This window comes from Phycodurus eques, chromosome 8, assembly GCF_024500275.1.
Source record: "Phycodurus eques isolate BA_2022a chromosome 8, UOR_Pequ_1.1, whole genome shotgun sequence".
NCBI classification, from domain to species: domain Eukaryota; kingdom Metazoa; phylum Chordata; class Actinopteri; order Syngnathiformes; family Syngnathidae; genus Phycodurus; species Phycodurus eques.
The window spans coordinates 20,519,421-20,543,725 of record NC_084532.1 but is presented as its reverse complement, the minus strand read 5'-3'; the positions used below and the strand labels follow the sequence as shown (position 1 = coordinate 20,543,725).

The 24,305-nt window shown below is 41.6% G+C and overlaps 1 protein-coding gene across 5 annotated transcripts in view; it reads left to right on the top strand.

The window, feature by feature from the left end:
- celf5a (cugbp, Elav-like family member 5a) overlaps nt 1–24,305 on the top strand; it is a 325,603-nt gene that overhangs the window by 246,456 nt on the left and 54,842 nt on the right. For all 5 annotated transcript variants that reach the window (XM_061684864.1, XM_061684866.1, XM_061684865.1 and 2 more), the window contains exons 5-6: nt 7,799–7,927; nt 14,225–14,304. In XM_061684864.1, the coding sequence (XP_061540848.1) occupies nt 7,799–7,927; nt 14,225–14,304 (209 nt within the window). The remainder of the gene's footprint in view (nt 1–7,798; nt 7,928–14,224; nt 14,305–24,305) is intronic.

Here is a 24,305-nt window from a genome sequence, read left to right as displayed (position 1 = left end):
GACGTTTTCCTGTCTCACCCAAATGAACCACTGCTCACCCCATCCCCCTCCATCTACTGCAGGGCGTGCTAATAGCTTTCTGTTACCATGACGACTACTGAGCTCGAATTTGGGGATAAAGGTGGCTGCCGGAGAAAGTACAGCGTTACAGTCGTTTGAACCGGAGTCAGACAGATAAACACAAGACTCCTGAGCAAGTTGAAGCGTCACAGATACGAGAGGATGTTACTGAATGCTTACTTATGAACTTTTTCAGTTTGTATTACTTTTTGTATGTTGGCACATAAATATTTTTCTGGCTATGGGGACTCTGTTCGTAACTGATAACGTGAGCGTATACGTGCTGGTTGTTACAAGTTCTAACACTCATAATGCTCTGTACATCCAACAACACTGCGGCTCTGCTTGGTTTTTGGCTTTGTTATTCTAGTGGTGTTGAGTAGTCCTCGTGACTTGCTCGAAGAAGAAAAAACAGCAGATCTTCACAGATGTAGCTTCCAAATCAAGGGCGGAGAAAATTGGGGTGAGGACAGTTTTGTTTAAATTGGCCTCACTGCGATATCACCGTGGAGCCAAAATCTTAACGGTTTACTTAAAGACATTTTTTTTTACATAGGCACCTCACAAAAAATTTACTCGCTTGTGTAATTTCACACTTGATGGGTGGTCAGGCACTCCTGAGACCCAAATATGTCGATACAAGCAATTACAAACTTACTTTTTCCTACTATGTTCCCTTTAAAATGGAGTGGAATCATTCATTTATGCTTCATGGAGCATGCAAACTTGCTTCACTTGCTATACTTGAGCTACTATGCATGCAGTGTGCATACACTGTATCTGTATTCCAGCCAGGTTACACAGAGACTTATTACTGTATCCTCCGTGATAGCGCCGCAGCCTGCTAAGGATTCTGGACAGTAGAATAGCAATGTGGAATAGCAATGTGGCGCCGGCAAGAAGAAGAAAAGAGAAGGCGGCAAGAATAAGACGCAGGAGGCGAGGAGGATGCTGCCCTACTGTATATTGCAGCACACGCACACACACACACACACACACACACACGCACACACACACACACACACACATGCACACACAGCCCTGCAATCCTCGATAAGCCGGGATGGATGAAAAGGAGTTTGTTTGAAGAGAAATGCAAGAGGGTTTCGGAAGGACCTTCGGGTTGTGTGGATAGGAAGTGGGAGAGATGGTGGCAACACACTTGTCAGAAGGATGCGCCAGTCGCCATGACGATGACTTATACAGTGGGGCTGCCGATCTTTTTTTCACCGGAGGAGTTAGTGGGGAAAGGAAGGCATGGAAAAAGAGCCGCAGTCTAAATATGACTGTCAGCGTTGGAGATAAGGGCAAATTATGACCAATATTAGCTCAGCTGATAAAAGGAACAATAACGAATGGATAAATATATTGCATTAGATAGCATCCCAAGCTTGGAGAAGGGAAGGCATCCATGTTTTTTCACCCCTTCCTCATTTCAAGGAAGATAAGAGCTGGGGAAGGATCCAGCATATTAACGCCAGCTACAGTAGTGCGTAGGAATCACATCCTTTTGTGGCCGGAATACCAAACGCCCCCCTGCCCCACCCACCCTCCCCTCTTCACAAGACTATTATACTCCCCCCAATAAGCAGGATGCTACACAATAACAGTGTCAGCATGTGTTCAAGCATTAAAAACACAGACAGAATGAAATTAATTAACCCGAAGAGATCACAGTGCTTAGCCAGTGGAATTTAATCCAATTTATTACATATATCGCGATCTAACTGGCTTGTGTTTGCATTAATGAGAGTATGGGGACGAGCGTGTGTGTGTGTGCGTGCCCTGACAGCGGCAGTGGATGCTAACATGTTAGGGATCACTGGCAGGAGCAGCCAATGAGGGATGGCGTCCGAAGTTTGGCGGCACCCCTGGGTGCCAGCACCCTGCCAAATTAACAGAAAAATAATAAGCCTTTTATGTCGTCAACGAGAAGCAGACATTTTTTGTCATCACGGCCTGTTTTCTTCATTTTCTACGATCGCACAAGCTCACCTTCACTGGAGGAAGAGAGCGCGAGAATAGTTTGTTTACCGAATTCTAAACTAAATTAGCATTGTAGCTTTTGAAGCGGGCGCTTTAACCCAGTGAGTTGACAGCGCCGACCGTAAGGCCGCCGATGCGCTCCGCTCCCTTAATGAGGTGGCTTATTAGTGCCGTTTCTCCTCACAACTTCTCACATGTAACCGAGAAAACAGTACGGTTCTCACCTAAGAGTCGTTAAAACGCAATGTTGCGACGTCTCTCGCACCAAAACCAAACAACGTGGACTGCCATTGGAACATTGTTGTGGCGATATTTTCTCTTCCATATTGCTGTAGTAACTGCACCAATCGTTGTCTTTCTGTCTTCTACTGACCTCGTGATTACTAACACATAATTGTTTACCGTTATATGTACACTATGGATGTCTAAGTTAATGGTACATGTGTCCTTGTATGTGGTTGCTTGCAGCCATAGGTAGCACGTTTGGTACATTTCAGTGTAGGTTCTAATGGCTTTTTAGAAACGTGTGAGATGGTGTTTAAAGCACTGGTTAGAGTTTCAGACTATGGTTTCAAGTCGGGGTTAAGGCTTCAGAGTATGATTTTAAGCCAGAGTTATGGTTTCATCTTAAATTATGGTTTCAAGCATATGTTTAGGTTTCAGAATATATTTTCAAATATGGGTTTGAATTTAAAGCCTGGGCTGCAGCCCTCACTGGGTGGTCAGTTGTCGGGGTGCCTCGGTGGGGCCAGCGAACTGCTCTGGGTCCCTCGGTGTGGGACGTGTCCCGTCCACCGGGCTGCTCTCGGTGGACCACTGGGCCCGATTCCTGCCCCTCAATTGATTGGGTGGGGTCGCCGCCCTCCGCGGTGCAGGCACAGCAAATACAGGACACTTCTGTCAGTCTTTGTGCATGTAAAACGATGTCAATTCACTTGCATGTGTCTGCAGGCACACCCCCCTGGGTGCTCTTTCGCTGGGTGTGGGGCCACTCACTTATTGCGACAAATATCTTATGAATATGCAAATTGCTTGTGTATCCCCTCACTCATACTCTCGTCATACAGACTCATACTCTCGTCATAGACTAATTGTAAACAGGATGAATGAAGTAAATCATTACATTATATACAACAATGAAATGTTAAATATGAGTGTTTCATGGAGCTGTAGTGCTACACCCTGTGAGGGAAGGACAGGACAAGATAGAACAGAACAGGACAAGGACAGGAGAAGAAGCATGCAGGACCAGGGTCGTGAACCCGGGTGTACAACTGAAGTGTGGTGGCAGTAATTTTGTAAATTATAAAAGTATACAGGACGAGAGTATAAGTGAGGGGATACACAAGCGATTTACAAATTCATAAGTTATTTGTTGCAGTAAGGATACATGCAAGTGAATTGATACCGTTTTACATGCACAAAGACTGACACAGTGTCCTGTAATTGCTGTGGCCGCACCGCAGCGGCTGAGGACCCCACCCAATCAATCGAGGGGCGGGATCAGGCCCAGGGGTCCACCCAAGAGCAGCCCGGCGGACGGGACATGTCCCACACCAAGTGACCCAGGGCGGTCCGCCTGCCCCACCGAGGCGCCCCGACAACCGGCCACCCAGCGGGGGCAGCAGGCTTGGTATACTTTAGAGCAGGTTTAGATGTGTTCCTCAAGACGTGTGTGAACTTGTGCATTGATATAAAGTCTGTCAGACCTCCATCATATTCTAGAAGGGGCAACATTACTGTGTGTTTGGCCCTCCTTCTACATCAACTAACCTCAAATTTATATAATTTCCTTCCAGCAAGTAGGAAGGACCATCTCGGCCTTTCATTTTCCAGTTGAAGGTTCTCCTTCCTTTTTTCCCCCTTTTCCTTTTTTTGTGTGCAGATAAATGCTCTCCTATCTACCCTGACATATGTCACGTTGCATCACGTCCACGGTGAGACGTAGCCTCTGATCCTGCCACTTGCAATAAGCAGGCAGCACCAGGGACGCCCCTTCCCTAGATAACACTCTGACACACTTGATTATTTTAAAGGTGCATCATTTGTGTGGCACAGTGCTTGAAACCGTAGCTGGGCGTCACTGTCGTAATGTGACAACTTCATGTCAGGAAAATGACATGACATGCTATAGTGGACGCAGGGGGAGATGGGATTGAGAAGTTGATTACGTGGAATTTCATTTGTTTTTGATCACTGACGATTTTTTTGTGTGTTCGCTAATTAAGGGAGGCATGGTAACACTACTTGGGAGCAACCAGCAAAGGGTGCAATTAAATACAGCTCGTTTGCAGCCTAAATGAGTTGTTTAGACCATCCATCCATCCATTTTCTGAACCGCTTATCCTCACTAGTGTGTTGGCGTCTGTCTCAGCTGACTTCGGACAGAAGGCGGGGAACACCCAATATTAACTCTCCGCTTAAAATGTCCTTATGTAATAATTCAGTTAAAATGCATCGCACATAAACGTTAAACAAAAATTGTCCCTGTTCAAAACAAAGATTTGTTAAAGATGAAATGCAAATGTATTAAACTTAAAAGTTAAATACAATTGATTGAAGTAGGCTGTCTATTTGAGCAGAAATACACTAGAGTGCCTTTAACAAAGTTGAAAGAAAGTGAATGGAGTGAGGTTCCCCAGACTGGGAAGTTTGGCCCATCTCCATGCATCAGTAAACATCTTTTGACTGAATGTCCCTTGGCTGCTTTCACATGAGGAGATGCTCATTTGGCAGCAAAATTTAGCAGGCTGGAGACACTTTATTTGGTTACAGTCAGGCCTGTGCATTTCTGTGTTAGCTCAAAGCCTCAGGCTTTGATGAGCCTCTGTCCTAGATTTCCATTCCCTGTTTATTCTTTTGTTTTAAACAGAATTTGTTTCGAGGAAAATGGTGCAGCAAAATATTTTTAGTACGTTTGACTTTTGAGAATTAATACAAAGAAATGGTTAATAATAAAGTGGGCCTTGTAGAAAAATCGGTGTATCGTTGGTTCTTTCCATTTCCAATTGGCAATCAAAAAACAAAAAATATTTTTTTCTTATTTCAGTTTTAGGCTCGGGTCAAAAACAAATATTGAAAAATGGGCCACATGACTGAAAATCATTTTAATATTTAATTGGTCAGCTTAACGTGACCCGGAAGTTTGGTAATGATCATTAGTAAAAATATGTTAGCTTTTCAGCTACCGTAATCAGGTCCATCAGTCACACGTCACTCAAAACAACGCATACAGGCGTTGTTTTGAGTGACGTGTGACTCTTAAGGTGAAAGACATGAAAACGAAAATGTTTACAAAGTAGCTCTGACTCCAGAAAAGCATATCTTTCGTGTTACACCTTGTTTTTTTCATTTCCAGTTGCCAATTGACAACGTAAAGAACGAATGATACACAGATTTAGAAACAAAGGCTTCTAACCCAAGTTTTCAGAGATTTTTCTGCTAGCCTGCAGAGAGCAGTGGCACTGTCGCTTTAGAGTACATTAGTAAACACAGTGTGTCAGGTCAAGGTAAAGATCACATCCCCCTTCGTTCAACAGAAGTTGTCTCCTATTGAAAAGTCAGCGTTATTCACCTCATGTCTCGGCAGCCACGGCTGCCAGGCAGAGACGAGACCATTGTTCAGCTGAGCAGCGCACTGAAATATTTCTCTGGCGACACAAAAAAGCACTGGATCAGCAGCAATTAGTTGAGGAGTAAGAGAGAGATAAAGAGTGGACGGTAGTCAGAAAAAAAGGAATGAATGTGTGGAAAATGTGGAATCAGCGTGGAGGAATGAGAAAGAGGAGATGAATAGTAGTCTGTGAGGGATGGGGGGGGGTGGAGCCGGTGCTGTTAGTCTTGCGTGGGAGGCTGGAGTTCCAGGGAGCCATGTTTCCACCAAGCGGTACAGATCGGTTTGGAACGCCTCGGGTGCAATGGTTGGATTGAGACAGCTGCAATGCCGAGGTACATACATACCCCTTTCACACTTGGGGTTGAACCGAATAATTGACTAGTCCCTAATGACGGTTATAGCTTGAAATTAATAAATCGGCAATCACAATTTTGGCAATAACAACATGGATGCCACAATGAAATCAACAGATGGTGGATTCCCACAGTAAACTAGTGGCGGTGCCTGAAACGTGTGGAAATATTTGACTAAAAATTAGATCGCAGCTCAGCCACTAGCGAACTTTGGAAGTCTATCCATAAGTATAATAAATGCAAGTCCATCTGAAAAAGTAGTTACTGTACATACTGTAGAGAGTAGCGAACACACAGTTGTGTTAAGTGAATCCATGTCTTACAATTAATGTTTGTGAGGCAATTTGTTTTGATGAGCGAGTTGTATGAATGTTTCTGGATAATCGAGTCGGGGAGTGGGGCCTGCGTACCGAGTACGGCGAGGAGAGTGAGAGAGCAAGCGAGTTCGTAGGAGCGCACAGCGACTGCAACTTAAAAAATATCAATGACGTCACTCAACTATAATGATGCACCTTAGCGTCGACAACAAGAAAATCTCCCCTATTTCACATTGGCCACTAACTCTGCGAATAACTCTGCTAAGTCAACTTCAAAGATAGGTAGACGCAAAAAGTTTTGCCTCGAAGCTCCATCGCACCCAAAAAAATAAAAGTTCCAGTTTTTTGGGGGGGTTCGGAAACAACAAGTGTTGGGCCACTCGAAAACACTGCCAAAACGACAGTGCCGCATCTTTAGGTGATTTTTAAGACACCGTTAGATGTATAATGTACATATAACATGTATGATTGAGCTGAATGATAGTTAGCGTTTTTTGACCTACATTGGTAACCGCTAGCGTGCTAATCCTAATCGCAATTTGCTAACCATTTAGCATTTTACTGTCTCAAATTCTGTACACCAAATTAATACCATACACTCAGTGCCAACATCCAGGTATATGCAGTTTTAAAGTCCATCCCTCATAAATGAGAATAAAATGCATGTTAGTAGTAAAAAAAAAAAATAAATAAATAAATGCTCTTCTATAATATGGGAGGAAAGTACATACAGTAATTAATGTATCCACTTTTTGTGACATTTTTGTTTGTTGGTGTGCTGTGAGATTTTTCAATTGTAAAATATGTGCCTTGGCTCCATAAAGGTTGGAAATCACTGCAATAAACTATACTTTTTCTATAGTGCTTGTCTTCATTAGGGTCATGGGTGAGCTGGAGCCTATCCCAGCTGACTTTAGGCGAGAGGCGGGTACACTCTGGACTAGTCACCAGTCAATCACAGGGCACATATATACATAGACAAACAACTACCCACATTCACATTCAAACCTATGGAGCATTTAGAGTCATCTATGAACTTAACTTGAATGTTTTGGGAACATGGGAGGAAGCCAAAACAAAAAAAGCCCAAAAAAACTTTTCCAAAACCAAATGCTTAAAAATAACCTTAATTGTGTTTGAACATTACTTGATTTTGACACTTGAAAGGGTTTTTATGTACAGCATGTCCACATGTACCGTTATACAGTATGTGTCAAGCCCCCTCATTATTGCCCCTGACCACTCTCTTGCCCCCACTAGCTGCAGCTGATGCATCCATATGGGAGGAAGCTGACTGATGCTATCAGATAAAAATTACGTCATGGAAAAAAAAGAAAGATAATACACTGTGATCCAGGCTAATTAATTCCACGAACATGCATGTTTACGTCAAGACATCCACCATCAGCTTGATAATTTAGGTCAAAGTTTTAACTTTGAAGCTTTTGTTTTTTGTTTGTTTCCAGAAGACAGGAAGTTGTTTGTGGGGATGCTGAACAAACAACAGACCGAGGAGGACGTTTACCGCCTATTCGAATCCTACGGAGTCATCGAGGAGTGCACGGTCCTAAGAGGTCCTGACGGCAACAGCAAAGGTAGGCGCCGTGACACACTTGTCAGCACTATTTAGGTCACTGACGGAAGAGTGAGTGTGTGGGTTATACGGAAAATGCCTGTGACTTGCGCGTCGGATATACTTGGGGTCAAATAGGATTTTCACTTAATATGACGCTGAGCTGTTTGATGTGCTAGACAGCTGTAGGCATTAATGAAAAAAAGTCAATTATATCAGTTATGCACTGTAAAATGTAACGTGAACACAACCCCTGTTAAAGTTTTTTTTTTTTAACATGTAAATGAACAATTTAATTTTCACCCAAAAAATGCAATTCTAACTGTGATACAATTAAATAATAAGCAAATATGCTTAGGAGGAACTATAAAAAATAAAACTGCACGGAAGTGTGCACACATCATTTACTCCAAATCTGTCAGATTTCAAGCACTTCTCTTGTTCACAGCCTCACAGCTTTTCAGTTGGTTTTAGGTCTGGGCTCTGACTTGGGCCATTATTTTTTCCTTTTTTCTTCTGGTGGAGCAATTGTTTTGGGGATTTGGATTTATCCTGCGTCTTCGACCAGGGTCAGTGGTGGCGTTTGGACCAGAGACTCACAGTTGGAATTTCTCTGTGGATGAAAATACATTGTAACTAGAAAGTTACATCAGATTGCAACATTTGTGGTTTTGGATGTACCCTACTTCTGTTATTAGAGACAGCAATAGCTAAGTCCCTCAGGACATGGACTCGGCAACTGGCTAGGACCATTCCAAAACTTCCAAAATGTTTCTTTTGGTGATACCATTCTTTTATGGCTTTAATTGTATCCCACTTCTGACATCAGGTACGACATTAACCCATCCATTATGTCACAGCTGCTGTTGACAAAAATAAATTGCATCTAGATCTTCTTGGATAGATGCTAGCCTGCTTCCAGATGACCAGATAGACACGGGTCAAATCCCTCTGTGGATCCCTCTGCGTCACGACTTCACTTGTGTATTTGAGTGAATCCCACTTCTGACACCAGGAACAGAAATATCTCGGTCCATAAGGACTTGGACTTTGCAACTGACTAGCATGATTCCAAAATGTTTCTGCTGGTGAAGCCATTATTTTGTGGCCTTTGGTGTATCACACTTCTCACCAAGGATGGCAGTAGTTCATGCAAAAGGACTTTGCTTCGGGATCACAGGGTCACAGTTTGCATTTGCTGCAGACAAAAATAAGTTGGTGTTGGAGATATCCTACTCTGCTTCTTGACGACTGTCAGTGTGCCATGTGCAAGGTACAGAATCCCCCCAGTCTCAGTTCAGGGGCCACAACACTAACTCAGACATCACTCCTACAGTATCTCTCCTTGCATGCCCCCCTGCATGTAATCATATTTTAATCGATTTTTAAAAAAGTACATAAATACCACATTTAAAACCCTATTGGTGCATAGCTGAACAGAGCAGAACCATTTATCAGTAATTGTAATCACATGCAGTAACGGGGCACGTCATTTTAAAACGCTGACTTTGCTATTATAGACTCTCTCTCAGCATATAGAGGTATCTTATATCAGGAGAAAAACAACTTCTGCATTGCAAAACCAAGATTTCAATCCCGCACTGTCCTCGTTTTATGCAGTGTTAATGTGAAGTATTTTCATTTCCAGCGGAAGATCAGGAGTGAAAAGGCAGAGAAAGATATAAAACGTTTTTAGAATTCAGCATGAGATACTGTATAGACATGATTTGCTAACATCCCAAATAGCGGGCGTTCAACTTGCGTGTTCACTGTAATAGACTACGCTCTGTGTTGGTGGGTGAGTTGTGCGTGATCTACAAATATTGCAAGGTTTTACTAAGATTCCTAATAATGGGCGCTCTATTACATGTTCACTCAACAGGTTGCACGCTTTTGGCAACAGATATAAAAGTGGTGGACACAGCCGTATTTAAAAGGTTTTTGTGCTTTAGGTATCACTTATGGTTTTCACCATGGAAAATTTGGGAGAGCACAGCAAGTGCCAAAGAAAGTTTGAAGTGATGGAATTGGGTGTGTTAGTGGAAGACAAACAAACATGTTACTCAATTACAGAAACGAAACCTGTCACTGATATTTTTGCAGAAGCCAGCAACCACATAAAAAGCCAAACACAAAGAAATGCTGCAGAGTTCTGTAATTGACGACATGGCATGACTCCTCCTTGTGACTGGCTCCCAGTCATCACTTAGATCATTCAGAAGCTCCGATATCGAATTGCTGCATAAATAATATGTTGGCTTATTTTTGCTTCTGGCATTTCAAAAATGTTACACGAGGGGAAAGGTTGCCACCTCTAATTTTGCCTGTGTTACACTGCCACGACTGCGCATGCTAAGTTGTGCCTACCTTTCAGATGCAGTATTATAGACACAAAATCAGCAATTACATTTCTTCTCTATTTTGATAAATCACATTTCGTGTCCTAATTTCATCTTTTTAAATTGTTATTTTTTTTTGTGCCCGGTTAGTAGATCAACTTCTGTTTGTATTAGTAATCAAACCTTTAGTAAATCAGGCCCTTTAAATTCATCACTGGCCACAACATATGGTGCCCAAAACTGGGACACACCAAGATGGATGCTCCATCTGCAGCGGAGCGCAAAAAATGGCGTATCCTGATTTTTATGCAAGCGCAATGCTCGCTGTGGCTTTTTACCAATTTGACAGACGATTTGTAACAAGCTGGACATTTTGGGGCAACGAGGATGTGTCCTTTGAAATGCGCCCAGCACATTGACAATTTGGTGGCACAGTCAGTCTAAACTTACGCCTGCTGAGACCACGTCTAAGTCCAACACTAGGCAGACCACTGGTCTAACGAGATTTTGGTGAATTTGATCGGGGTACAGGCAGACAGATCTCTAAGCTCCGTAGACGTGTGTGGTGGATGTCAGACGTATTCCATTAATAAATATGTGAGCAGCAGGCATCAAACCTCTGAATTATTGTATTAATGAATTAATTGAACCCATTATTGTTATTGTTGTTATTATTATATATTTTTAAATCAACCCACATGGCCGGCACACGTATGGGGAGCACACGATCGGGGATAGACATACAGTATTTAAGTCGCCAGGTGTTATCACCATCTTATTCCGTGTTTAATTAGGGTCCCGCTCACATTGTCTGTTACCACACCGCCCAAGAGCAGTGACTATGCACAGATCGCTGTGATTACGAATCATTCTCTTCAGCACAAAGATGTTTCCGTGCGATACTTTCATTGCGCCATATTTAAAGGGAATGAGACGAGCCAGACATGATTGAAATCGGCTGTGTCGCTTTTAAATATGGTGTCTTGCATTTGTCTGCGAAATTACCAAAATTAGGGTTATATTTACGGATTTAGGACCATTGTGATTATGCATAATTATTATGATTATGCATATTAGATTATGCAGAGTTATGCCGCCAACCGCGTCAGATTTACGCCGGTCACGAAAATAGAGCATCAAGAGTGAGTTGTATTTCATTAATTGCAAGAAAGAGGAGAGGTTGCAGTATACAAGGTCTTCTGATTAACACAGAAGCTGCTCTCACACTTACTCTGAACATAAGCCGCCTTGTCATCACAAACATATAATTGTTTACGGTTGCTTGGACGAGGGCGTGTGAGAATAACCTTGGGCAATGAGCTACATGCAGCTTCACCCATTCTAAAGACGAAGACATTATTATCTGATCAAATGTAGCAGCCTTAATTATTACATTCATCATCTAGTGATCTAGTGGACCTTGATTGTACCCCCAGTGTTGTGTCCACCTCAATGCACAATTGGAGCAAGAGTGGCTCCCTGCTGATCCTAAATCAAAACAGTCTGCACCCCCAAATGTCAAACCAACCATGTAAAGTGAACATAAGACAATAGCAGAAGGGGCTTGGTATATATACATTGGTGAAGTTCCTAAATTCATATACTGTAGTATCATATAAGACAGTTAATACAGTGCCACTGGAATTTTTTTCTGACATGTCTGTGCAGCCTATTCCCCAGCTAGTGCTTATGGAAATTGTTGTGGAATTATATCTTAAAAGGGCTAGAAGCCAGCGCATTGTGACTCTGCAGTAGTTTGGAGGAAGAGGAGGAGGGGAAAGATGGATGTCAAAACAATTCATATGTCCCCGCTGTGAGGGTGCACAGGGCCAGCCCAGGGAAGCTTTATTTCTCTTTGTGTAGCTCTGCTCTGCATCGAGGAACTCTACAAAACTGTACATGTTCAATTAAAACAGAGGGAAATCACTTTTAGTTGTGTTATTTCTAGTGCATATTTTTTAATCATGTTTTCCAATGATTGCGTTTGATTACATGACGCTAACGGTACTTCTGTGTTCCACAGTCTTCGTTTGGCTGCAGCAGTCCGTTTTATAACTGTGTAATACGATACTAACCCTGATCCATGCTACCTACTTGGGCTGACTTTGCCTCTGCAGTGGTGTAGGTTTTCAAGAAATGAGCCGTCATTATGCTGATTTTTTGATTTTTTTTTTTTTTTGACTTGCGAGCAAAGATTTTAGATACTAGCACTGTATGGTGGCAGTGAACAATAAGTAGCAGTTTGGCAGCCAGAAAACATTTCTTTAAAAAAAAAAAAAAAAGGTTTCAAGTTGTTTAATGCCACTCCCATTTGATGTTTACTGTCAAACTAAACATAAAACAAAGAGAATTACATGCCTATTTAAAAAGAATGACATAACTTTGCCTTAACAAAAGTCTGCTTAGCTTAATGCTAACAAACAATACAACATTAGACAGGCTAACCAAGAGGATCTGTGTGGCAGCGTTATAACGGTTTAAGCGACGGATATTTAAACACACCATCTTTTTAAATATCAACACATGTAGGCAGACAAGTTAGCAATCATCTTTATTCTCTGTGAAAAACAATTAATATTACTGCAGCTTACTCGACACTTGCAGTAGTGAAACTCTTCGTTTGCATCTGCAAAACTGTATTATACTACCCCCAGTGGTCAGTGGACGCATCAGAAAGCACTGCTAATGGATTAATCATGATGCACAAACTGTTTCATCCATCAATCAGTTTTCTGTACTGCTCATTCTCATTAGGGTCGCGGGCGTGCTGGAGCCAAACTCAGCTGAGTCTGGGGGAGAGGCGGGGCACAACCTGAACTGATCGCCAGCCATAAACAAACAACCATTCGCACTCACATTGACACCTACGGACAATTTAGAGTCTTCAATTAACCTACCATGCAGGTTTTTTGGGATGTGTGATGACACCGAATTAAACCGGCGAAAACCCACGCAGGCATGGGGAGAACATGCAAAGGGGAGGCTGGATTTGAACCCGGGTTCTCAGAACTGTGAGGTAGACGTGCCAACCAGTCAGTCATCTACCGTGCCGCCGTTTTATACTTTTACATCATATTTAATTAAGTGATTACCATATGTTTTTGTTTTAATATAAATAATCTTATACAGTGCTATTTTACTCTATTTTCCTTTGGCTATCCTTTTAAAAAAATGTTTGTTTGTTTTTTGTGGGGGGGCTGGAACAGATTAATGGCATTTCCATTCATTTCAATGGGGAAAGATACTTTGAGACTTGAATCTCAAGGCACCACTGTACATGCAATTGAAACTTTTCCACTGGGAAAAAAAACAGGTACTACAAAGTACAACAGTATTTCTTGTACTTAGTTGGGACATTTGACAAGAAATGACAAAACTAAACATACACGCTGCTCCACGGTCTCCACTTGGCTGCAGCAATCCGTTTTTTAAGCTGCCCTCAGTCTGAGTCTCGTCTGGAATCAAATGTTTCCAACCGTGTATATTTTTAACTATAAGAGGGCTCAGACAATATTTTCCTAGTCGTAAACAAATACTATACATTTTCCATATCTCTGTCATCCATTTTCCATTTTGGTGACTGAATAATTGATGAGCAACATGTAGAAAGGCATCATGAAGCTCCCTATGTGTTTTACCACAATATTCCTGAAGGACATGTTTGTCCACCATCCACGCAAATATCGATTTGCGTGTGGTTGTGTGCCAGTGTGACTACGAGTCTGGCTCGTGTTTAAAATGCACAGACAGGCGTGTAATGCTAAATAGCATACTTTTCTGCTTCATCTGTGCAATCTTTTGCCTGCAGCTTCCGCCTGCTTGTCACGCCCACCCACTGTGCAGGGAGACGCACAGTCCTTTCTTTTTGTGATGTCGGATATACTTCCACATTCTTTATTTACATACAGTCGACTTTTCACATCGCTTGACTGATTGCACATTTATGCCGTGTGCGTGTGTGTGCGTGTGTTTCTCTGCAGGTTGCGCCTTTGTCAAGTTCTCCACACACACCGAGGCTCAGTCAGCAATTGGTGCCCTACACGGAAGTCAGACAATGCCAGTGAGTACACCTTTTTTTCACACTAACATGCAAACAAACACACACACACACAGCAGAGGCGCTGTTGATTGAGTCTCAACGAGTTGGCGGTTGGAAAAAGAACTCGGTTTTATTATTTTATTAAAAAGGTAGTTCGTCTATATGATTTAGCTGATTAAATGACTTATTAGTTTAATAGAAATATGACCAGAAATATCTTTTGATTTTAGCTGTACTATATGATATTCATATTTTATATGAATATAACTGAAATTTGATTCATTGTTAGTTTTTCCTCCAAGATCATTCAAACATATACAGAATAGTGATTATATCACAAAATAGGTGTGCATAGATAAGACATTTAAAACCATCGTCGATAGCAATAAATAACAAACCCAACAACTAGAGTTAATAACAGTGACAACAAAAAACAACTTGATTTTTCAACATTCGACATTAAGGAATGCACTCCATTCAAATTTGTACATAAGCTATCTAGCTATGTGTACATATTGCTTTCCAATGAAAAACATTTACTGTAACACCTTACATTTTACTTTTATCCCACAAATGTTTTATGTTTCGGATAGAAACTAAACTTTAAAAAAAAAAGGAGAGACATGCTTTTTATTGGACATCAACAATATTTAGTGTTATTAAAAATATATAAACCATATTTTCCGGACTATAAGTCGCTCCGGAGTAAAAGTCGCACCAGCCAAAAAATGCATAATAAAGAAGGAAAAAACATATATAAGTCGCATTGGAGTATAAGTCGCATTTTTGGGGAGAAATGTATTTGATAAAATCCAACACCAAGAACAGACATTTATTCTTGAAAGGCAATTTAAAATAAAAATAGAATAGAGAACAAAAGGCTGAATAAGTGTACGGAATGCTAAAGTAACACATTCAGCTAACGTTACATGACGCATAAACAACGAACTGAGAACATGCCTGGTATGTTAACGTAACATATAAACAGTTATTCAGATAACTGTAGCATAAAGAACATGCTAACAAGTTTACCAAACCATCAGTGTCACTCCAAATCACTAAATCCAATGAAATCTTCATCCTCGGTCTCACTTCTAAACAACTCCGCCAACTCCGGAGGTAGGCGATGCGCCGCTTCCTCTCCTACGTCGCTTTCGTCAGACTCATTGTCAGTTGCAGGTACAGATACACAGGCCTACAGCGCCCTCTTGTGGTTGTCAGTGTGAAAATAACGTGAAATTATATAATAATGTGTTAATAATTTCACATATAAATCGCTCCGGAATATAAATCGCAACCCCGGGCCAAACTATGAAAAAAACTGCGATTTATAGTCCGAAAAATACTGTATATATATCTGAAGTCGCCCAGTGGGATTCATCGTGGTCTCCTATGGCCAAACATTTCTGGTTTCTTGTTTCTTGTTAGTGTTGCATGTAAGCTTTAAAAAAAATGGGTGAAGTGAAACATTTTGTCTATTTAATTAACATGATATTTCTTTAAAATCGCATTTGAAGATAAGTGTTTAGAGTGATAATTGAACTTCCGGCGAGTCTTCAATCAGCAGTGTTCTAGTTGCATAATCACTGTCTATAACCACGGCACGAGATTACATTCCCTCTATTTAAGCGCGCCATGTGTCCTATGAATTCTGGATTCTCAACTCAGAAAGCTGATTTTATGCGTGCATTTGCGGCCCACTCAGAATAAAGGCGACAGAGTCGACTACAATGGAGTAGTTGGCGGAGGCGCATCTCTTATTACCACAAAAGGCCTCAAGTGTGTGGCGCTTTCATCCACATTTTTGTTTGTTGGGAAGCAAGTGGACCCTGAACTCTCTCTCGCTATCTATCTTCCTACCTCTCTTCACAGAGCTCATGTTTGTCCTTTTATGATTCCATTATTAATGGTCGCCAAATGTGTTCTGGGGAGAGAGCCACGAGAAAGCCAGCTGTGCCATTTGAGCGAAACCCTGTGAGTCAATCTAAGTGCAAATGACTGTAGGTCGCTGGGAAAGACTCTTGATGTCCATTCTCCATAGATACTGTCCTTCCCCATTGCTCCAGCCCTGCTATCTGTGCTAGCTCTTTGGCCCGTGCTCGCCTCTCTTTGGCACCCTCTGGGGATATTAGGCTATAGACTTGTTTACTCCACCTTTCGCCACATTGGCTCCTGAATTATTCATCTGACTATAAGCAAGAGGCTGAAGGGAGGGGGGAGAAATTGGAGAGAGGGAGAGGAGTGACTGGACAGGATTTATACCTCCTGCTCTGCTAAATTGATTATAGAAATATGATCAGCATCTCATATCCTGAGGCTGCTGGCGGACGGAGCTAACCCTCAGTGGGCCATGACCGTCCGTGTCGATACACGGGCCGTGCTGTATAGTAGTACCCCCGTTTGTCCCTAAACAGGTCACGCTCACGTTGATTGCAAAAAGGAGTCGAGAAAGCAATGACGCAGTAATCAGCATTGACAAACCTGTGCATAATACTCTGTGGGCATACAATACTTATGTGTGTATCTCCACTTCCTAATGATTTAGACTTCATAACATAATGCAATGTACTTTTACCACAATTTAAATGTGATCACATAATAACGTATTTGTCTTTATCAGCTGATACCGATATTAGGGGCTAAAAAAAAAAAAAAAGCCACTATCGGCCGTCATCTGATATATTGCCCGATAAGCAATATTTCGGTCGAGATATGAAATGAAAAAGTTGATATTTACAGGTTTATATACTGTACATGAAGACAAATTATTTTAAGAAGTTTGACCGACAGTGAACAATTCATACAAAAATAAAATAATAATAATGTCTATTGCCACTTCCCGTTGAAGTTTGCTGTAAAACTAAACATAACAAAGAAAATTACACTTTGCCTTAAAGTCCACAAGCCTAATGCTAAAACATAATTGGAAATGCCATAGGCAGGCTTACAAGAAGCATCTACTGTATGTGGCGGTGTTATAACGCATTAAGCAAAGGATTTTTTTTTTAACACAGACAGTCGATCAACAAACTTAGAAAAGCATTATAACAATACTCACAGGCGCATATTCTTTATCCTTGGTGAAGAATGACTAATATTACTGCAGCTTACTGAAGAGCTGAGACTGTCTCCATGTCCAGCGTATCCGTATGTCTGTATTATACTGCCCCAGGTGGCCAAGACACACACACACCAGAAGGAGCAGCACAATGTCCATTCAATTGAAGCAAAAAATGTGGCAAAAACTATTAAATCCCTCCGCCTTCGGGTGGGGCGACGGGTCCTGGCTGTTGTTTGTGCCTATGCACCAAACAGCAGGGTACTTCGAAGACCCCCTCAATTCCACCGACATGCTTTCCCATGAGGGAGCAGAGTCTGGGTTCTCTGAGGCGGGCTCTCCTATCTCTGGGGTTGAGGTCACCGAGGTGGTTAAAAAGGGCTGTCCTGGTTAACACGCCTCTGCAACATCGCGTGGACCTCGGGGACAGTGCCTCTGGATTGGCAGACTGGGGTGGTGGTCCCCCTTTTTAAGAAGACTCCAGGGGGATCAAACTCCTCAGCCTCCCTGGTAAGGTCTATTCAGGGGTGCTGGAGAGGAGGGTCCGTCGGGAAGTTGAATCTCAGATTCAGGAGGAGCAGCGTGGTTTTCGTCCTGGCCGTGGAACAGTGGACCAGCTCTACACCCTCGGCAGGGTCCTCGAGGGTGCATGGGAGTTCGCCCAACCAGTCTACATGTGTTTTGTGGACTTGGAGAAGGCGTTCGACAGTGTCCCTCGGGGGGTCGTGTGGGGGGTGCTTCGAGAGTATGCGGTACCGAACCCCCTGATACGGGCTGTTCGGTCCCTGTACGACCGGATTCAGAGTTTGGTTAGCATATCCGGCTGTAAGGCGGACTCGTTTCCGGTGAAGGTTGGACTCCGCCAAGGCTGCCCTTTGTCACCAATTCTGTTCATAACTTTTATGGACAGAATTTCTAGGTCCAGCCGAGGCGTAGAGCGGGTCCGGTTTGGTGGCCTCAGTATTGCATCTCTGCTTTTTGCACATGATGTTGTTCTGTTGGCTTCATCAAGCCGTGACCTCCAACTCTCACTGGAGCAGTTCGCAGCTGAGTGTGTTGCAGCTGGGATGAGAATCAGCACCTCTAAATCTGAGACCATGGTCCTCAGTCGGAAAAGGGTGGCGTGCCCTCTCCAGACTTTACGACGCCCGTGCCTCGTCCGCCATTTTGTCCCAGCACCATAGTGTTTCTGCTTAGCTAGTGCATAGTGCTTGTCTGTGTTTGTGCGGCGGGAGTATCTTTGCCTTTTTCGGACTCCTTTTTTCACACTCTTAGCAGTAATGGTAAGTACAGCATCTTATTTTTTTATTTTAATGTATTTTAGTTTCTTTATAGTGTTAACCTTTCCTGCTACGGTCACCTGACCGTGGCCGGTTGACGCAGGGGTTAACTCCCTTCTCTCTTTGCACAGCTGAGCTCGGTGGCAGCAACAATAAAGGCACGAAGCACCGATTTGCTGCTTTAATGACTTTATGAGCTCCTCTGCACATTCAACGTCAACGAGTCCTCCGCTAATCGCTACTCTTCCCCGGTCACTACACTTGCTACTGTCCTCCTTCGCAGTCCCGTCTCACTCACACATCGACGCACACGGGAACAGCTTGCTGTTACAATCACATGGGACAATACCCGTAACAGAAGTATTTCGCCGTAAATTTCTACTTTTAACGGTGAAATCCGACTTATGCGGAAAATCGTGTTACGTCGCCAGCGTAGGAAATGAACTCGTTCGTAAATCGAGGACTTCATGTAGTCAAAATTACCCCAAAATTCTTTGCAGTCAAGGATTTTCAAGACTCATGATAGCATGTCTACCAAATTTCATGTTCCTTAGTAATTTTGCATATAATTCTGGGATTTACACCTCAGAGCCTTACCAAACAGAAATTTTCACCAGGATTAAAAAATTTGGTGGGCCTTTGAGATCCTTACTGAAACAGATTGCTCCAGGAAGGTTTCCCATCCCCACAACTGTGGACACGACTTGTTGGTGTGCTTGCGTGCGTGTGCGTGTGCGCGCATGTATGTATGTGCATACATAGAGCAGAGAGTACATTGAAGGCTGCAATATGCACGAGCACACACACTTTCTATGCCAGGCCGCCTGTGTTTCACTCTCACAGGCAGCCATGAGAAAGGGTCAAAGGCTGCCTGACTGATCTTATTTTCCTGCTCGCAGAAGTTGTGATGAATACATTGGTGCTATTCAGGGGCCACTGGGCATTTTGTATGGATAACATGTGTGAGTCAGGTAGGATTTAAAGCATTTTTGCTACAGACAGTATGTGGAGTTTGTAAATAAGCATCACTCGATGCATATATATAGCTTATTTATTTCCGGGACTCAATATGTCTACGAATGTATCTGTGATGGGCATCAGTTTCCATATAACAACTGCAAGTTTGTGATCACCGGGGAAGGGGGGGGGAGGCTTGTGTTTAAACTCGATAGCAGCTGCTGCCTGAGTGAGAAAACCTTGAATACTACTGCATTGTTTGTTTTCGCTGTACAACCTCCCCTCTTTTTTTAGGGATCAAACAACCTAAAAACACAACTCTTTAGGATGGTATTAAGTGAGATAAAGTAATAAAAAGTAAATTAAATAATTATAAAACGTATTGTCATTTCTATTGAAGGGGTGCTAGCGTAAACATTTCTGTGCTCAGATAAGTGTGACAGCAGCTGCCACGGTAGTCGGACCTTGTATACTGCATTCCACGTCTGCTCTATGCAATATCTCTTCTTGCAAGAACATGATCAAAACGGCTTTGTGTTTCCCAATATTGCTATCATAATAAAATACATCAGATGGCTTTTACAAATTCTGATGAGTAATCGCAGATGTTAGGAGGCAGAGTATTTAGTCATGTAGTGTAGTAGTAATTGCAAAGTGAAAGTTCAAGTGTATTGCAATAGTCCGATTTTGTAGTAAAATAAAGTGCAAGTGCTGCTATATTCCATTTGCCCCGATGAATAATAAAGTGCTTGTGCAAGGTACTGGTGTCTTGTAATACAGATTGAAAGTGCTGTTTGATTGCCCTATTAAATTACTTTATGGAGTCTAAGGGTGCCCCCTTAGACTAGAATTCCCTTTCATTGATGAACATTGATGGAGAGTACATTGTTTACCTCCCTGTTTACACAAAGCAGGTTAAAAATGTAATGAGATTTTTGCTTAAAAGTTCACATGCCTTAAGCAAAGCCTTAGACATATTAAAATCTAAAATTGTATTAACTATTAGCCTTGGCAATGTATTTATTTACATACTTTTGTATGTAAGGGAAAAATGTATTAACAGAAAAGCGTGTGTGCGTGTATGTCTGTGAAAGGTTACCATAAATATAAGCATTTCTGCTGTAGAATTAAAAAAAGAGAACCATTTAAAATAAAAAAATATATAGTAGCTTATCCAAAATGACCCGCCTTCTTCTACTTTGAAAAATTTACCTTTGCACATGTAATTAAAATTACCAGGAGAGGCTGCTACATGTGCTCAGATAACTTAATACTGTCTTTGTCTATATACAAGGTGCAAGCAGAATGTGGTTCTTTACCCAAGGTTATTTCCAATTCATGTTTCAAGTAGCCGACTACAAATGTAGCAGTTGTATGTTTCCAATGAGAAGGAGGTCAAATCATTGACTTCGCTGTATTCCGGTGCGACGCTGGCCTTTGCCGAACGCTGCCACTGTTAAACTTCACAATAAAGTTAATGACGCAGACACTAAAGGGCCGGACAGACACAATGGATAAAGCGTGCCAGTGTACAAGGGTGTCAAAATTAACCTTGGTATTGGGTGAGAGTGGTGTTGTGTTATAGACTCAAATAGTTGTAGCATGTTTACTACTTTCTCCTCCACAGTTATATTTATCACCATTTTGTAGTCGTACTGGATATTGAAATAGTCCTGTAAAGTGCTAAATGTTCTAGAAAAATAATCACAATAATTAAATGAAAAAATGTTCCCCAGTATTGTGATTACAGTTTCATATGAGAGGTAAGTCAATCTTAGTTTCAGTTTTGGCTTGTAAAGACTACATTTATTCGAGTTAGAGGTGAAACCAACATGAAAACCAGAGAGCTGGCTATGGGAGGTAAACAATAAATTGTAAACATTTGGAAAAAAAACGAAAGAAGAAGAAAGGAGAAGCAAGGCTAGCTGTTAGCTGATAAAGTAACTACTGTACATTGGGGTCTCCAATCTTAGCAGCACATAGTAGTTTGTCCCACTGTTGTTGCCGTACGATATCCGCTGCAGAGTTGTTTGAGCCATGTGCAGATATGGTTGCAACGTGTGGGTCAATTTCATACTTTTATGAAGCCAACACTTTGTTTCTATTAAATCAATGCATGCGCACGTTTGACACACAAATCTGCGATTCATCAATATGTTCGTACTTGAATTTGTGCGTACTCTGCGAAAAAATCTCGAACCTCCTCAGACCATGCGTACGCACAAATAATGAAAGCTGTTTGCGGAAAAAAAACTCCGTCGCACATCTCTTAACCAAGATGGACAACGTATAACTACAGTAATTTATAAAAAACGTAAAGATAATAATTGAGACCGGGAATTTTCTAAAGACTTGACTCAGATTTACTGTCGCTTCCAACGCTAATTTCAGGAAGTTTATCAACTACCAATGCCTCTTCACTGCGCTTTATTCCTATGTATTTTAACAATTTTCCAATGATCCCAACCTTTTGAAAATGGGATATAAATGATAAAAGTTTTGGGGTCATCTCTCACAACTTCAAATATCTTCGCCGTTATCGTTTAGGTAAATAGGGGTGTGGTTTATGACGACAGCAGATAGCGGGCACTAACGAGCCCATCAAATTACTATGACTTCTGATGCACTAACATGGTGGTGAGAAGAAGGTGGTGACGAACAGATCCCCATCGTAAACTGAGGGCTACTACTTTATCGTTCCAAAAAAATAAAAATGCTGCATCCAGTGAGCATCACACCTCATTCACCACTGTGATTGACGCTATTGGCAAACTTGCACCAATTTCAGAGAGGGGCCATCTAATTGTGAGTGACACACAACCTTTCACACCGTCGGATCAGAGTAATATTTCGGCCTTTTATGTGCATCGATTGGCCACAATAGGGGCGCGGCGCACCGAAGAGGCGGAGCGCACAAAAGGTCAACTGTAGCGCTAAATCTTTTGAGGATTCTTAATGAAGGGTGTGTGGTCAGCGCACCTGCTGGGTCTGTTATTTCCCGCTGCTGAATGGTGACGACGACAACAAAGTGTGGATAATACATGGCCAGCCGCTGAGAGAAGATTAAAACGTAGAGGACGAAATGAAAGCAATTGCACCACTTTTCCTTTAAGCAGTTGTCAACGATTGCTTGCTGATAGCACTTCCATTTATAGTTTCAAAATGAGTGTGAATGTTTTTCCCCCTTAACTGAGAATCCAGGTTACTTACAGTACATGTAGTACTGGGATAAAGCTAGAGAATGTGTTATTTATATGATTGCAGGACAATGATCACGATAATGGCATGTCATAATATTAGCTGTACATATTCCTCGACATTTGGCAAAAACATCAAAAGATGTATGTGAGGCAAGAGATCAACATTTCAGCTTTCAAACACTGATGAACAGTATTCCATTTATTTCAATTGTATGTGGGTACATTTTATTTTAAATTTAATTGATTTATACTGTGTGAAATCATCAGGTGTGCCACCAGAAACTTCTCTGATGTCACTTAATTATTCTGAAAATTACATTTTATGTCCTACAATTACCGCATTTTTTAAAAAGTTTTTTGTTTTTGTTTTGTTCATCTATCTATGCCAGAGATGTAGAGTGACAGGCAGAGCAATTACATTTTCTTCCATTAGATGGCAGAAGGTGTAATTAACCTGTGTATCCACCCGGATTTCACACCAAAAAGTGAATCTTTTTAGTAAATTGAGAAAAGATCATCATTATTTCAGTCTGTAAGCTTTTTCTGACATTTTTGTTTGGTGGTTCACTAACGTCGAATATTGTGACTGAGTTCTGTGAAGGTTGGGAAATGATGACCTAGCGCCTTTAGTTTGAACTCACCCATTTTTCATTCGAGCAAAACCAACCACCAACATCTTCTGCTTGTTTTTTTCTATGATGGTGAATGACTTGAAGGACACACTACACAAACATAAATGCTCAAGCAGTTGTTCCTCCATTTCTGAAGTCCAGCAAGCTAGAGTTCGTGCCCTCATTGGCGGGCGTTCAGCATCCGTCTTTCTGGCCATAAATATCAATAATGTTTATTTAGTTTTCATTTTCAGCTGTTTTTCTATTGGATAGGGAGCTAGGGCTAGTAAGTAGATATGGGAGGGTGGGAAATCAGTTAACACACCTCACACCACAGAGTTATCTGTCAGCATCATTTTACTGACTTTGGTCGGAAGCGGGGGGTTAGACTCAAAATTAGTCTGATTATCTCTGTGTGCACCATGGTGAATAAGACTTGTCTAAATTGTGACTTTTGTTTATTTATCACAATTTAAAAAGAGTGCAAGGAGGGAAGGAATCCGAGAGGGCTTGTAGAGGATTCCACTCCCTTCAAAAAAATCATATCAAATCTAAATGACTGCATTCACAGGACATGTAGAAAAACAAAAGCACATACATTTCAGATAGAAACACTATGTAAAGAAGACATGAATGCACGATTTCATGACGATGAGAGAAGAAAAGTAACCAATGCGAAGACTCGGGACAAGATTAGATTACGTTTTAAAGGCTGAGTAAAATGATATAGATCTCAGAGACACATTTAAGTTTTGGACCTCTAAATGTAATATTAAGATGATGATAAGATGTTCGCCAGAAGGGTAGATGAAAATTGCTCCAGTCTAGTTAGGTACAAATGTAAATCAGATGAGAACGCAAAGAGGCTTTGAAAAGTGTCAGGAAGATTTTACTTATTGTTGATGTACAGTAGTTA